The sequence below is a fragment of the Myotis lucifugus genome, unplaced genomic scaffold (assembly GCF_000147115.1).
Source record: "Myotis lucifugus unplaced genomic scaffold, Myoluc2.0 scaffold_84, whole genome shotgun sequence".
Taxonomy (NCBI): Eukaryota; Metazoa; Chordata; class Mammalia; order Chiroptera; family Vespertilionidae; genus Myotis; species Myotis lucifugus.
This window is the reverse complement of record NW_005871132.1, coordinates 2,330,874-2,347,005: the sequence shown is the minus strand read 5'-3', so window position 1 is coordinate 2,347,005 and position 16,132 is coordinate 2,330,874. Positions and strand designations below refer to the sequence as shown.

General features: G+C 44.6%; 1 protein-coding gene across 1 annotated transcript in view; it reads right to left on the bottom strand.

Annotated features, from left to right (window-relative positions):
- Positions 1 to 16,132, bottom strand: part of ARHGAP31 (Rho GTPase activating protein 31) — a gene marked incomplete at its 5' end in the record, with an annotated part of 95,778 nt that overhangs the window by 26,048 nt on the left and 53,598 nt on the right. Inside the window, 5 exons of the mRNA XM_006090959.2 lie at positions 1,703 to 1,845; positions 2,534 to 2,641; positions 3,385 to 3,467; positions 9,547 to 9,691; positions 12,977 to 13,079. Of these exons, the coding sequence (XP_006091021.1) occupies positions 1,703 to 1,845; positions 2,534 to 2,641; positions 3,385 to 3,467; positions 9,547 to 9,691; positions 12,977 to 13,079 (582 nt within the window). The remainder of the gene's footprint in view (positions 1 to 1,702; positions 1,846 to 2,533; positions 2,642 to 3,384; positions 3,468 to 9,546; positions 9,692 to 12,976; positions 13,080 to 16,132) is intronic.

The following is a 16,132-nucleotide window of genomic DNA, read 5'->3' as shown; positions in this document are numbered from 1 at the left end:
TTTGCTTTTCATCACATTAAATATTTCATGCCAATCCTTCTGGCCTGAAATATTTCAGTTGAGAAATCAGCAATTTAGAGGGGAGTGCTCAACTCAGGAAAGACGGTGTCTATGGGTGGTACAGGAGAGGGACTCAGCAAGGGACGCTGGCGGCTGTCCCTTCAGCTCTCTGCCCAGAACCATACAACCCAGTCTGTCCTCAAAAGACTCTAGTTCAGTGGTCAGCAAAGTCATTAGTCAACAGAGCCAAATATCAACAGTACAACAACTGAAATTTCTTTTGAGAGCCAAATTTTTTAAACTTAAACTATGTAGGTAGGTACATTGTTATTAACTTAAGAAGGGTACTCCTAAGGCTTAGGAAGAGCCACACTCAAGGGGCCAAAGAGTCACATGTGGCTGGCGAGCTGCAGTTTGCCGACCATGGCTCTAGTCCACTCTGAGCTGTCCTCCTTCTGCTGGAGCCCTGAGTGAATAGCTGCAAATAAGATTTTGTGAGCTGGGCACCTAGGTCTCTAGCAGACTTCCACCTCTCCCAGGTGGACCGAATCCCCACTGATTTTTACAGTCAGATGTTATGTAGGCACCTCTTCCCGGCTCTGTTGCTCTGGGCTGGGAGCCCAGTGCGGGGTTAAGGCCCCCATGTTCCTCAGGAGGAACGTTTGCAGGTAAGGTATCCCTCCGGATTCTCAGCCACTGCACGTATGTGTGGGGAAAGCCCTTTTTGTGTCGCCGCCCTTCCTACCAATCTCAATGTGACTTCTGTAAATCCTTGGTTATAAGACTTCTGTTCAGCTAGTCACTCAGGTTGATTGTTCTATAGTTTAGTTGCAATTCCAGTTTGGGCCTGGGAGGCGGTGAGTGTAACTTCCACCTACTCAACCGCCATCTTCTCCCAGGCTTCTTGGTCAACTGGATTTCTGTTTTTTAAAAAACCGGGCTCACATGAGTTCATACAACGTTATCCAATTCATTTCCAGGGTTCACTGTGCCATTAAAAGAGTGATAGGACTGAAATATAATATTTTGCATCCCATAATGCCCAACCTGAAATAGCTATCTTTCTCACCAATATGGCTACAGTGTACGCTAACTAGTCTCTGCATACACATGCCTACGAACACACACTAATTTTTGTATGCATAGTACCTGGTAGAAGGCAGAACAAACTACGCACTCAAGAAATGCTTGAGAAGTAAATGCATTCTGAATATGCATGTGAGTCTGAACATGCTGCCTCTTAACTCATTCACTCAAGATTTCAAGATGAAGGCATAAGGGTCTTCTGAAATATATCATACTGAAAGTAAAGATGAATCTAATAGTTAAAGAGGGGAAAGCTGCCAGTGCCTCTAGATAATAAACAGTTTGAGATCTTATTAAAACCAATAGAACATTATTATGGTTCACCATGCTACACTCACAGGATAGTCCAAATATGCAGCTGATCAGAAACCTGCTACAGCCACCTGCAAACACATCACATCTTTGCTGCACACATACAGATGTATACATGCATGATCCCAAGACACTGACACACACACACACACACACACACACACACACACACACACACACATCAGCACATATACAGTGCCAACACTCAGAGCTAAGACCGAAGCCACCCTAACTTATTCTTGGGCCCTGTGACTAAGGCAAGGAAGGATGGGGTGGTGGGGTGTATGCCAGGAGGAGCCGTTACCTTCGTTCTCCAGAGACCCAGGTGCACCATTGTTAAAGATTTGATCCACATGATTCAATATGAACTCAATCACCACCTGCTGGACCCGGACAGCGAGGAAGGCTGCATCTCCATTGCAACCAGTGGCTTCGATTTCCTTGGACCTAAATCGAGGAAGAAACACATTCAGCTCAGTGAGTCAGCCCTAGAGCAGTAAGGGGGAGCCAGTGGGCCTTTTGTACAAGCCCCATCTCTTCAATGTATACACTTTGTTAATCTGTATAATATTTTAACTATTAAGACCAATTAAAGGGACTGTCCAAAGGCTGTGAAGCCCAACACACTGAACAAATTTAAAACAATTACCAGGAATTATAGACATTGCAGGACTATAACACTATTTTAGCGACTATACAGGAATTGCTTTAAAAAAAAATCAGATCTCCTTCCACCCCCACCCAATTGTTCTGTGGGGCAGCTCATCATTTATGAAGTCATATCAAGCAGTTGGTTCAGGTGATAGCCAGCTGTGACCCCACCACAACCAATAAAAGCCAATGAGCCACAGAGACAAGACAGGTCCTTTTAAGAAATTATAACATACAGACCCATAACTTTAGTCACATTCTGGTGGTAGCCAAAAAAATGCCTCTGGAACCCAGAGTTTCCAGGTTAGCAGGCAAAGAACTTGGGCTTTTAAAATCACATTTAATCCACCGGTGCTACAAAATACCACTTAGCTACAGGTGTGTCTTCAAGGGGCTTCAATTTCGAAGAATCCAGTCTTTATTTTGATCAGTGGGCTGCTTTGAGCCCACTGGGGTGGGAAGAAGGCGAGGGTGCGGTGGTTACCTGAGGAGGTTTGGCGCCCACACCAGGGCCAGGTTCCTGGCGTGCATGTTGGTCTTGCTGCTGAAGGAGGCGATGTGGGCCAGGTGTCGAATCAGGTATTCCAAGGTCCTGTAATGGTTCATTTTATTTATTTTTACAAAGTAAGAAACTCTAGGGCCCGTGTGAAGCCTGGAGGTAATTCCAAGTTTGGATTTAAGAGACTAAATAAATATTTCTATCTCGTGACTTTTGAAGGAATAGCAGGAAAATATCAAGATTGGTGGAAGTAATTTTCTCAACCCTCAGCATGTTGGCCCAGGGTGGGGAAGGGGAGCGGTCTTGGAAGAAAAACACCTATTATTGCCAGAAAGTTCTTCCTTATGCCACATCAAAATCTGGCCTCGTGTAACAGGTGGGCAGGCTTAGGGAACACTGGGGAAGACGGTAAGATTAGGGGCTAACTGGTGAGAATGAAATGAAAGGATGGGGTGATGTCAGGGATGGTGTTGATGCTCAGATAGAGAGATCAGTCAACCAAATGCCAGAGCCTGTTTTAAAACCACCTTGGTTTCCGTGGATTTGGTTTCTCTATGAATCTGGGTAAGAACCTAGGATATCTCTGTGAGGCTATCCTCCTGTGATCCGAATCGGGGTGGGACTCTGAGGGGTATTCTGTAAGTAACTGGGACATGGGCCACCCCTTCCCATCAGTGTTCCCAGCCAGACGCCAACTCACTCTGAGAAAAGTGACCTGTTCCCCCACTCGGAAAGCCCCAGGCAAGCCACTGTCCACCGAATCTGTTCCCTTTTATGCGCCTGCGGTATTACACCACACTGACGGGCTGTGACTTTCCTTCATCGGGGATTCTTACCTATAATGGGACGGGGGAAGCTGCTGGACAACATTTTGGATTCGGGCCAACTGGCCTTCTTCTGGGCGACGGGACACTGCCTCCTGCAGAGAAGAACACGAAGCACCAGTGAGTGCCCGAGAGGGCGGCCACGCCCCTGCGCCTGCCGGTTTTATTTAGGCTTCTGGTGCTGCAGCTTCCGACCATGCCTAGAGCTCATCCTTCCAAGGGAACGCTTTTCTAGTAAAAACAAACAACTGAAATCTCCGAGGGTTCATGGTGTGAAGTGTCTAACACTGCACCCACGGAGACCTGTGGATCCTTCGGGCCTCCGTGCCCCTCAGACGGGTGTTAGGAATCTGCTAAAGAAGGTGTAGAACCCTGACTGTGTCTTGTGTGGCAGAAAGAGTCGCAGAGTCTCTGGGAGAGATAAAGAGATAAAGAATCTCTGGGAGACAGAGGGACACAGGGTGAGACGGAGAGGACGGGTGGCTCCATGTTTACGCAGCCAGCTGTCCTCTTGGGTGCAAACAGCCACTTCCCATCCAGCCTGAGACTATCCCATGACCTTGCTACTACTCAGCAGCTGCCTGTTGTAGATGCTGGGAAGCAGGGAAGATGTGCCTTCTCAGCCCGATAAGAGCTTTGCCCCTGAGACCCAGCGGCCTTGCCAGGACTTGCTTTGTTGTTTCCTGTGTGGGTATGCGGTGCCCCCTCCCCCGCCCACCTCCAGCCCAGGGCGCTTAAGGCAGGGATGTCAGTGAAGGCAGTGTGATCGCAGCCTTGTCCCCGGCTCCTCCCGATGCAGATGTCCCTGGGCAGATCCCCCTGCAGCCTGCAGCCTGGCACATAAGCCTTCCCTCCAGACTTGTTGAGTGACTGACCACACGCCATTGCCCTGCCTGTGCCCAGGCTGAAGGGCCCCTTCCCAGTACAAGGCTGAGTTCTGAGGAACTGTCAGCACGGGAGCAGTACCTAAGTTCAAGGACAACAGCAACCACATCTTTCTTTTAATTCTGAGGTATAATGTACCTCTATAACAATGTACAAGTCTGAAGCTACAGCTCCATGAGTTCTTCCATATGCATACATCCATGTAACCCCACCCAGACCAAGGTACACTTTAAAAGGAGTTCCTGCCCTAGCTGGTTTGGCTCAGTGGACAGAGCGTCAGCCTGCGGATTGAAGAGTCCCAGGTTCAATTCCAGTCAAGGGCACATGCCCGGGTTGCGGGCTCGATCCCCATTATTCTCTCTCATTATTGATGTTTCTATCTCTCCCCCCTCTCCCTTCCTCTCTGAAATCAATAAAAATATATTTAAAAGGAGTTCCTGAGCTCATGTCAATCCTTTTTAGCCTAAGTCCATTGTTAGGCATATGGGACTTACAGCCTTGTATTGCCTCCCAGTGCTGGAAACTTGCTTTATATTTACATACAGGGTAGGCAAAAGTAGGTTTACAGTTGTTTGTATGGAAAAGTATATAACACAAGAATAAATAATAACACAAGATTAAACTCTGTGTTTTGTATACTCACAACTGTAAACCTACTGTTGCCCACCCCTGTATAATGAAAAGAATATGATATATATTCTTTTTTTTAACTTTGCTGAATTCACTTATTAAATTGAGTAGTTTGTTTGTTTGTTTGTTTGTTTAATCCTCACCTGAGGATATTTTTCTTTGCTTTTCTTTTTTTTTGAGGATATTTTTCTATTGATTTTCAGAGAGAGAGTAAGAGAGAGAGGGAAAGACAGAGAGGAATATGAATGTGAGAGAAACACATTGATTGGTTGCCTCCTGCATGGGCCCTAACCAGGGCCAGGCTGGGGAGAAGCCTGCAACAGAGGCATGTGCCCTTGACTGGAATCGAACCCGGGACCTTTCGGTCCGCAGGCCAACGCTCTATCCACTGAGCCAAACCAGCCAGGGCCATAATATATATTCTTTAGGTTGGTAAGTGCTGCCCCCTGCAATACCACCAAAATAAGATCCTAACTGTGGTGTAGTTTTCTTATATTGTTCACCTCTATTCAGCCTGTGGCTGTCATTTGCTTGCTGTGTATAAAGGGTGAAGTTCAAACTCGCAGGTATGAGACTTTTCAGGCACAGAAAAGTGGAAGGAAATTAACTACATGGAGCACCTTCTGTTTGCCAGGCCCCAGTGAGGCCACACTTGCTGGGTCTGTTCTGTTCTAACCAAGGAGAACTCCAGGGGACCGCCCCAGTCGGCCCTCCCAACCGCCCTCACTTGTCTCCATTTTCCCCCACAGCACTCACACCTTTACATGTACTATACAAGGTGCTTATTTGTTAGGTTTACTGTGCACTGTCTGTCTCCCTTGCTAGACGTAAGCTCTGTAAGTGCCGGGAAGTGATGAGTCCCATGCCTGGCACATGGGCCTTCCCTTCAGTCTTGTTGAATGACTGACTACAAGCCATTGCCCTCCATGCCAGGGCTTTACCTAGTAAGGTTATTGTTTGTTTGTTTGGGTTTTTTGCCTTTTTTATTTAATTGAAGTAAAATACATATACAGCAGCTTACTGTTTTTAAAGGCAAACTTGATATTTTGTTTCCTCACCAGAAGTGGGGAGAAAGGTGGGGTTGGGAGGGTCCCAGTCACAGGTGTCCCAAGCTTCTGGGGGTTTGCAAGCCTGAGAATAGAGCCCCCGAAGCATGATCTCTGCCTCGGTCCTCACTTTTTGAGACATGCAGGATGTAGAGGGTGAGGACCAGAGCGGGGCTAGGAAGAGGCACCCAGACGCCTCTGCTCCCCTCCCGGGAGTGGTCATTTAGAAAACAGATTTGTGGGCAGGACCCTGGCTGCCAAGGGAAAGCCTCATTAAGGGAGCAAAGAGGGAGAAGCTCCAGGGAGCTGTGTGGACTCTCCCACCTTCTATCCTGCAAAGGGGGAGGCGTGGGAGGCCTCTCTTCCTGTCCCTGCAAAGCTGAGATGAGCTTGGCAAAGCTTGCACCACACACACACACACACACACACACACACACACACACACCCTTTCTAAAAATGTATCTGGAGAATAAAGGTGTAGATGAATTTAACAGACCACATGGAAAGTTCCTTTAATATTTTAGGAAGCAGTTAGTCATCTTTGTTCTCTAAGAGGCAGGGCGGGCTCACTCCCTGAAGCCTGTAGGCCCCATTTGGGATTGGCGTTTATTTCATTAGTCACAGCCTCTCCCCATCACACCCCAATCCTATTCAGAAATTCTCTAGATCCCGGTTTCTCTCCCGGAACAGTCCAGTTGCTGCAAACTTATTTGCCTCCCAGGCGCCCTGTCAGCAGGGTGGACACACTGTGGCCCTTCCTTCCACTGCACCCCAGCTGCAACTCAGCCTTCGCCTTTTATTTTGTATTACTCCTTCAAAAATTAGAATTTTTATTTTAAATTATTTTAGGCAATTAAGTAAAAAGGTAACTCACAACACATATTTTGAAAATGCAAAGCATTCAAAGGAATACACAGAAGAAAGTTAGTCTTCCAATTGCAGACTTCTGTCTCCAGAGGCAACTGTGTGTCCTTCCAGATGGTTTTGCTTATCCATCTTTGTCACACCGTGGAAGCAAGCATGCCTACATGATCGGACCCATCTGCAAATTCCCTGTCTCCCATCATTTCCCTCCCACCTACACCACAATAGCCACGCTGGCTTCAACATATCCCCTCAAGCAAGCTCAACTGACATTTTGAATATTGGTCTTTTGCAACATTGGGTACATGGATCTTGAACCGGTAACATTTATAGAAATATGCTTGCTTATCATCTATCTCCTTCATTAAAATGTAAGTTTCACAAGAGCAAGGATCTTATCTGTTTTGCTGAAATCCCCAGCACCTAGAACTGTGCCTGTCATTCATAGTGCACACAGTACATTTGGTGAATGAAGTAAGTAAGTGAACGAGTCCACATTTTGCTTTGCTTTGAAAATGCCAATCAGGCCCTGGCCAGGTATCTCACTTGGTTAGAATGTCATCCCACTACGCCAAGTTGCGGGTTTGATCACTGGTCAGGACCATCCTGCGTATCAGATATTTACATTACAATTCATAACAGTAGCAACATGACAGTTATGAAGTAGCAACGAAAATAATTTTATGGTTGGGTCACAACATGAGGAACCTTATTTAAAGGGCCAGAAGGTTGAGAACCACTGCAAACCAGCTAGGGCAAAAGATTCTTATATTATTTTTTAGAGTCAATAAACTGTTTAAATATAACATTAGATTTCCTTAAAATTTGTTGACAGTAATATTACTTTGGAATTTTCCTATTGCTGTGGGAGAACAGAATGATCAGCAATGTCAGGGAACAGAAGCAGGGAGAGATAAATATGGGTTTTGTTCTGAGCCGACAAACAAGAGCTAAGAAGAAACTTTATTTCTGAAATTTCTAGACCAGGATTCTTATCTAACCTCAACTATCATAGAATGAAATTTAGTTAAAATAAGTTAGATTCATTTAGTTCTTTAACATGATAATATTCTATCATATTCAAGGATGATACTATTATGCTGATAAGAGGATTAAAACTATGTAGAAAACAATAAAGTCTACATACTAATTACAATGACAATAAGATATATTTTTGGTTGATTCAAACTGGCAAATAATTTAGCAAATTGAAAATTTTAGGTGTCAACAGTGCTGTGCTTCTTCCAGAGGCTCTCCCCTCCTCCCCCCACTTTTCCACTTTCTCTAAAACTTAATGGAAAAAATATCCTTGGGTGAGGATTAACAAAATATATATATATATGTATATAATATATTTTTAGTGGATATGATTTTTAAAGAAGTAGGAAAAACTATAATCCCATGATTGAAATAAGTGGTTGTTAATCTTTTGAACATCTTTCTTTTTAATCATCTTAATATACAATTGTATATCGAGTTTTTCCAATTACCATTATTAATGTTTCCCTCTATTATTATAGATTCTTATATATAAATGTCTCAAACCCAATTTTTAAAAAGTTTTTTACTTATTTCTATATCATTTCAAATGGAAGAACCTTTTATGTGCTCAAAATAAATTCATCTAGAGCCACAAGAGAGATTCCTTTCAATAATCACAACTCTTCCATAACCTTTATTTCAAACATCCCCTATGAACACCCCACTCCAACAGTCTTTTGACCTCACTGGGATGGATAATTCGTTGATCTACTTTTTCACTGTTATACACCTGCTTTATGCTCTCATTTCTGTTCTTATTCAGACAAAATTCCATGGTCAATTATTTCAATCACTTGCTTGCATACACTCTCATCTCCCTCACCCCTCTTTTGCTGGCTCCACCTTGGTTAAACCCAACTCTCCACCTTCACCCCTGCAGCAAATATTCAAGCCCTTTTTTAATGCTATCTCTATAGGCATCCTTTAAGCATTCATTCTCCTTTCTGCTTTTACTACGGGTGTCCTATTTGGTGACCGTATAGCTGCTAGTTAGGTGTTCTGCTCTTACCCATCCATCCTTCACCAACTCAACACACCAGTCTGTCCAGCACTCCTCTTGGCTGCTCTTCTCAGATTCTTTTCTCTTCCCAGCTTTCTGACCTCTCTCTTGACCTCAGTTTGTTCTCTCTCCCTTTTTTATTCGCCTACCTCTTTCCCCAACCCCCCAAAGAAACACAGGAGGAATAGCCTGATAAAAATGAACCAGCAGTGCGTATAGCATCTAGTTTCAGGGTCCTGTCCTGCTGTGTGACCTTGGGCCAATCACTTCACTTCTCTGGTACTTAGCTTCCGCCCTAAGCAATGAGACACACTTGGTTAAATAAACCTGGAGATCATTTAACCCAGCTCTTAAAACAAACAAACATGATTCTGAAAAAATTTTAAAAAAAATCCTCACCAGAGGACATGCTTATTGATTTTTAAAAATAATTCTTTAGTGCTGAAAGTATTACATATGTCCCCTTTTCACCCCATTAACCCCCTCCAGCCTGCCCCCCCCCATGATTCTGAAAATGTAAGAAAGAAAAAATTGTAGCAAACAGTCCCACTACCCTACTTCCCTCACTATACCATGCTATGTCCATCACCACGCTAAGATAATGTCATCCATCTGGTGAGTATTATTATTGTTATTTTAGTGTTGAAATCCTCCTTGGCCCATGCATGCATCCCACCCAGTAACCATAATGGAAATCCAAACACTTACCGTGAATTTCTCATAGAGCTCATACGTCAGGAGGGGGTTGGGAAGCTCCCTAAAGTAGAGCTTACAGAGGGAGCCCACACAGTGGATGTCCTGGAGGTACACTTCCCTGGTCAGATCTGGACACTGATCTGAGCCAAACTCTTGCCTGAAACAACACAGACAGAGACATAACAATCCCGGGAACATGTGTTCCATGTCAGCAGCTGCTTAGGGGTAAAAAGACCCTAAAATGCTGATCTGACTATATTTTTGACCCTGATACAAAAAGACATTCTATTTCAGGCACAAGAGAGCTACGAGAAGACTTCCACTTCAGATCTGGATCTTTCCTCCAAAGCAACTGTAATTAGAAAGACAAAATGCTCACTTACAAATGGATTTCTCATGGCATTATGCTCACAGTCTCAATTTCGGGGAAATATGAAAACAATTTTCCAAAAAAAAGCCTGTTGAGATTTCAGCTTTTCCAAAATATTGTTCTAAATGAAGTCCTCTTTCTTGGAGGAGAGTCCAAAACCAGGGTGAGTGAGATTGTTATCACTCACATATTCATGTCAACAAACTTGTTTTATCAGGAGACTCAAACCCAAGGTTTGAGAACTTTAATCAATGATCTCTTTGATGCTAGATGGAACCTTCTAGGCTGCCTGGTAGTGGTTCCCACAGGATAGAAGAGCTTATAAATATCTTTTTAAACAACCTCCCCAGATTCTAGGCCTCATATCTAATTAAAAAACATTTCCTAATGAGGTTACATTAGTTAGGTCAGAATATTAGGAAAAATTCTGACCTAACTAATGTATACTTACAATTAAAAATCGGTTTTAAACAGTGACAAGTTTGAACTTTACTACAGAAGAGAAGTTAGGCTTCCTGAGAGCATTCCCTTGGTCAACCAAGCAGTGACACAGTCAACGGGTCTCCCAGGGGTAAAATTTCAGACAAAATCCCATGGTCAATTATTTCAATCACTCCCAGGGCCAGCATTTCAAAACAGCTTGCCCATCCTCCTGTATTCTGCTTCTCCATTCAATAGGGATAGGGAAATTCCTGATGAACCCAAAAGAAACTGAGTAAGACCTTGAAAGGAAAACCAATGGCCTCATAAATTCATAGGCATGTGTTTTTCTAAGAGGACAGACAAGAACAATCTAAAGCTTATTCATTTAGTTAGCCAAAAATTTCCCTTGCGGAGGCTAAGGTCAGTCCTTAAGTGAAAAAGAATTGGCCATTGCCCAAGTATCCTCCATGATATCAACTACTGTGTAGTATATTTTAGAGCAAAGAGTAAACCATTCAAAAGTATTTGTTGCTGAAACTCTAAAAAATGTCACACTAGTTAATTAGTGAAATTATGTAGCAACATAGATCTGTTAAACTCTATGGTTGCAATAAACCAGTTGTTTGTTTGTTTTTTTAACAGCCATCACTTCTCTAGGAGTAAAAAGGATGTTTTATTCCTTTATTTATTTTTTAAAAATTGTTTTATTGCTTAAAGTATTACAAAGAGTATTACATATGTCTCCTTTTTTTCCCCCGCCCTTGACAATCCCCTGGCCTCCCCTACCCCCCAGTGGATGCTTTATTCCTTTAGTATAATTTTATTATAATTGAGATTTGAGAAGGAGGGGCAGAAAACCAAATAGTAAGAAGAAGACAAAAAAATGAATTACCTGTACAATCTATTAAATTTTATATATTAATCTTGGAACAAGAATTTTTATATTGTTTTAAAAGTCTACATTTATAACTAAAAACATATAATAAATATCTATATCCTATATAATAAAAGGCTAATATGCAAATAGACTGAAAGGCAGAACACCAAATGACAGAACAGCAGAACAACCAGTTGCTATGATGTGCGCAGACCACCAGGGGGCGCACATGGAACATGGTGGGTGTTGGCAGCAGGCAGCAGAGCATGGAACATGGTCATGGTGGGCGTCGGCCGCAGCGGGATGGTGGAGCAGGTGAGTGGGAGCACCAAACCAAGGCGAGGCGCTGGTCACTGTCATTGGGGCAAGCCTCTGGTGGTTACTGAATATTCTTTGCTCCCATGTGCTGCGGTCCCATCCAGCACCTGCACCCGCAGCTGGCACCGGAGCTGCCACTTGCATTAGCTGCCAACGCCTGGCGCCGGTCCCCATCACCCCTGAGGGCTTCTCTACCTCCCCCTGCTCCTGAGGAGCGATCAGGGCAGCAGCTACTGCTCACACCCACTGACGGCACCGGCCCCACTTGCACCTGCTGCTGGCACTGGCCCCAATCGCTCCACGCCATCAGTGGGTGCCAGCACTGGTAGCTGCCCCGATTGCCCCTCAGGAGCAGGGGGAGGTGGAGAAGCTGGATTCGTGCACTGGTGGGGTCCCTCCCCAGGCAGCTGGCCCCGATCGGCGCCAATAGGGACTGGGCGAGATGAGCTGGGCACACCCTGGAGCCCTCCCGTGGCCCCTCCCTGCCCTGATAGTGCACCAGTGGGGTCCCTTGGCCTGGCCTGCGGGGATCGGGCCAAAACTGGCCCGGTGCGTGGATTCATCCAGGGCGTGTCCAGCCCATCTCACTCAGTCCCAATCTGTTGGACCCCAGCAGCAAGCTAACCTACCAGTCTGAGCATCTGCCCCCTGGTGGTCAGTGCACATCATAGCTACCGGTTGAACGATCAGTCGCTTAGGCTTTTATATATATAGATTATTGCATTATTTTCCATATGAATAACTTTCACCCCACCCTGGATTCTCTCTATATAGTGTATATATTCCCTTTATTTAATACACAACACATATAAAATATACACACACATATCTGTGTCTAGTGTGAAGGTTACTGTACTCTGACTTCAATGTGATAGAAATTGCTTCCCAAAAATTCAAGAATAAATTTTAGAATTGTTTGGGATAAATCCATAGAATTAAAAACCATATATACATCAGTAATTTTTAAAATACCAGCATCGGTTAGAGAAATGCACCTTCATGCAGACTTCTGAATTCCCAAGCAGATGAAATATCAAAGGTTGGGTGTGTGCCAACAGAAAAACTCACATCCATCTCCAAGTTCTGAACACTATATAATGGGATCTAACTGAGCTTTGGGTAAGCAAGTGAATTATTATAAATCATATTTCCCTAACTCGTAATTAAAATCACTTGTGTTCAGTCGAATCCACCCAAGGAGGGCAAATCTAGTATAAAACAAAGAAACAGATTTAAAGCCCTCAGGAGCTTTTGTTGGAAAGAATGACATCAGACTAGAGCACTTCCTGATTAGATTAGGAACAGGCATCTGAAAACAGCAGCACTTGATCTTCTGCCCCTCCACCCTTCCCTCAGTCCCTTCAGGTTTTTAATATCCCAACACCTTCAGACAGAGATATGGACAGAGAAAGAATTATAAGAGAATTCTGTTGGGAGCTGTTCTTTCAGCTTACCGTAGCCGTTGTATGTTTGAGGTGACTCCCGAAAGCCGATAAATTCCATCCACAATGCCATGAGTCTCTATAAATTCTGCACAGCTCTTCAACACATATGGAACTATGTAAAGGCAAAGAAAAAGAATAAAGTATTAGATATAAGTCTGACTGTTCTTCAAAGATATCCTTTGAAAAATCCAGGTAACTTCTAAGAGAAATAGGTATGGAACGCATGTGAGCTACAAGTGGAAACAATTACTTGTAAATGGTAGATGATGGTCCTTTACATTTTTTAAAAAATGGTGCTTTTTTTTTTGAAAGTTCAGGAAAGTCATGTATTTTAAGAGTTGGATTTTTTTTTAAATTGAAAACTAGGCAAACACTTAAATTTTGAAACCTTGGAATTCCCACAGCTCAGTCTCCTCATTTCATGGATTCTCCAAGGTGGTTTCCTGACCAGCAGCGTCAGCATCTCCTGGGAACTTCCCGGGAATACAAATTACCAGGCCCCACTCCAGACCCACCGAATCAGAAATTCTGGAGGGGGGGCCCAGCAAACTGTGTTTTTTGTTGTTGTTGTTTGTTTGTTTTGTGAATTCTCACCTAAGGATCTTTTTCCATTAATCCTTAGAGAGAGTGGAAGGGAGGGGGAGAGACAGAGAGAGAGAGAGAGAGAGAGAGAACATTGATGTGAGAGAGACACATCAATTGGTTGCCTCCCACACATGCCCCGACCAGGGCTGGAGATCGAGCCTGCAACCGAAGTACGTGCACCTTGACCAGAATCGAACCCAGGACCCTTCAGTTCAAGGGCTGAGGCTCTATTCACTGAGCCAAACCGGCTAGGGCGCAATCTGTGTTTTAAAAAGCCTTCCTGGTGACTGTTAGGCGGTAAAATAAACATCGCTTATTCTACACATGAAGAAACCAAGGTGCAGGTAACTTTACTTACCTCACTCAAGATTACTTGCTGCTTATGAAAAGTAATGAGCACATGAAAAAATGCTTACGATACAGGTAGGTAAAAGAAAAACAAGACACAAAATCAAGTCCACACTGTGAATTCAACTATGTAAACAAAAAAAAAAATGCAAAGGAAAAAAGACTGGAAGAATGTCTGCCAGAATGTTAAAGGTGATTTAAGGTTCAAGTGTTTTTTTGTGGGTTTTTTTTAAGGTGAGAACCATTCCACTCCCCCACCCCCAACACCACCACCACCACTACCACCACCAAATGTGGTCCATTCTGCATTCAAGGTAGTCATTGATTGCAGGAGACCAACATGGCCTCTTGAATTCCTGCCACTTCAGACGTCCAGTGCTTGTGTAGAAGAGTCTAGCTATGCTGTTCTCTCCCTGGGGCTGACCCCGTTTGGCCCAGCCAGCTCCGTGACCCAGAATGGCAGCCATTAGCCTTCTGGATGGCATGGAGAGAATGGCAAGTCCCTTGCCACTCTGGTCCTTGGGCAGAGCCACCTGCGGTCCCTCCCTGGGAGTGCTGTGGATGGTGGCTGGGCATGGAACTACCCAAGCCTCAGGCACTAACGTTTTTAGGCACAGAGGCAGTGTGGGAACTCCATGAACTATTGCTTGGGATAGCCCTGGGCTCACTCCCCTAAAACATACCCAACCCATTCATGCCTTAGCTTAGACAAACGCCAACCATTAATGCTTAATGCACAAGCTGGACTGGACCTGTACACGGGTAGACACCAGATGTTCCAACTCAACCTTCTTCCTGGACTCGCTATCACGATACTTCTTAAACAACTCCCCCACCATTTCCTTCAACGACTAACTATAATTGCAGGTGCTCAGTAAAATTCGTCATACTTCAAGTATTCAGCTCATCTCTCAAAGCCCAGGCACCGCAGAACCGTTCCCTTCTAGAACTCATGAGGCGTTTTTCCCTGCCCTCCAGGACAGGAACTGGGGAGAAGTTTCTTAGTTCCCCCAGGGGGGAAGAAGGCAAGGAGCGGACTTGGAATTGGAAATATTGAGGCCAGAGACCACAGAGGTGGAACCACTCCCTGGGAGTGAACACACGGTGGGAGTGGGTGCGGTGGGGGAGGGGCTGTGGGAGTAGGCAGGGGTGCAGAGCCTCTGCCTGGCTTCACCCGGAATATCTGTTTTAGAAAGCAGGGTGCCTAGTTAGATTTTTGTCTCCTGCCCTCATGCCAATAAAGAAATAAGCAAGCAAGCAAACATACAAAGTTCCGATGCTTAAAAAATGTTTTTGGCTTTTTTTGTTTTCTTTTGAATCCTCACTGGAAGATACTTTTTCTTTTATCTTTTTTTTTTTAGAGAGAGAGTGGGAGGGAGGGAGAGTGAGAGGAAGGAAGGGAGAGAAACATCAATATGAGAGAGACACATCGATTTGGTTGCCTCCCACACTGCCCTGATCCAGGGCCAGGGATCAACCTGTAACCCAGGTACATGCCCTTCACTAGGAATCGAACCTGCGACCCTTTGGTGCAAAGGCCGGCACTCTAACCACTGAGCACACCGGCCAGGACTGTTTTGTTTTGTTTTAAATCCCTGTTGTGCACAATAATGGTCGACTCTTTCCCCACCACACCAAGCTGCTGTTCTGGAACCTGCCACATGTGGTCTACGGTCAGGAGCACAGGTTTAGATGCCAAACTGCCTTTGTAACCTTGGACAAAACATGTAAGGATTCTGTTCCCCAGTTTCCACATCTGTAAAGTGAGGGTAACTGATGTTAACCGCATAGCCAGGATTAAAGTAATACCTGTACACATTTAGCCTGGACCCTGGCACATAACAAGCACTCTATGGCAGTTACTGTTTCTCCTTGAAGCTTATCTGTGGTGTAAATTTATAGTTTGTGAGACTCAATCTGGGTCTGACAAACTCTAAACAGTTTGCCTCCTCCCATCCAGTGGGAAACTGGGTTAGAGCTGACCAAACTCTTGCCGGTCAACACTCATCTCTACTATTCAGAATGGCTTCTGTGTCCTCCTTTGGTACAATGTTTCTATGTGAAGGTAATTTTGCTCGCCTGAGGTTTCCTGCCTATGCATTTAGGTGAGTCTTCATCACAGAGAGGCAGCAGAATGCACAGTGTGCGGGTTGTGAGCGAGCGAGCAGTCCTGGGGCTGGCTTGGCCTCGGTGTGCTCCTTAGCGTGCGTCCGCCCTGGGTGCCTGGCTGCT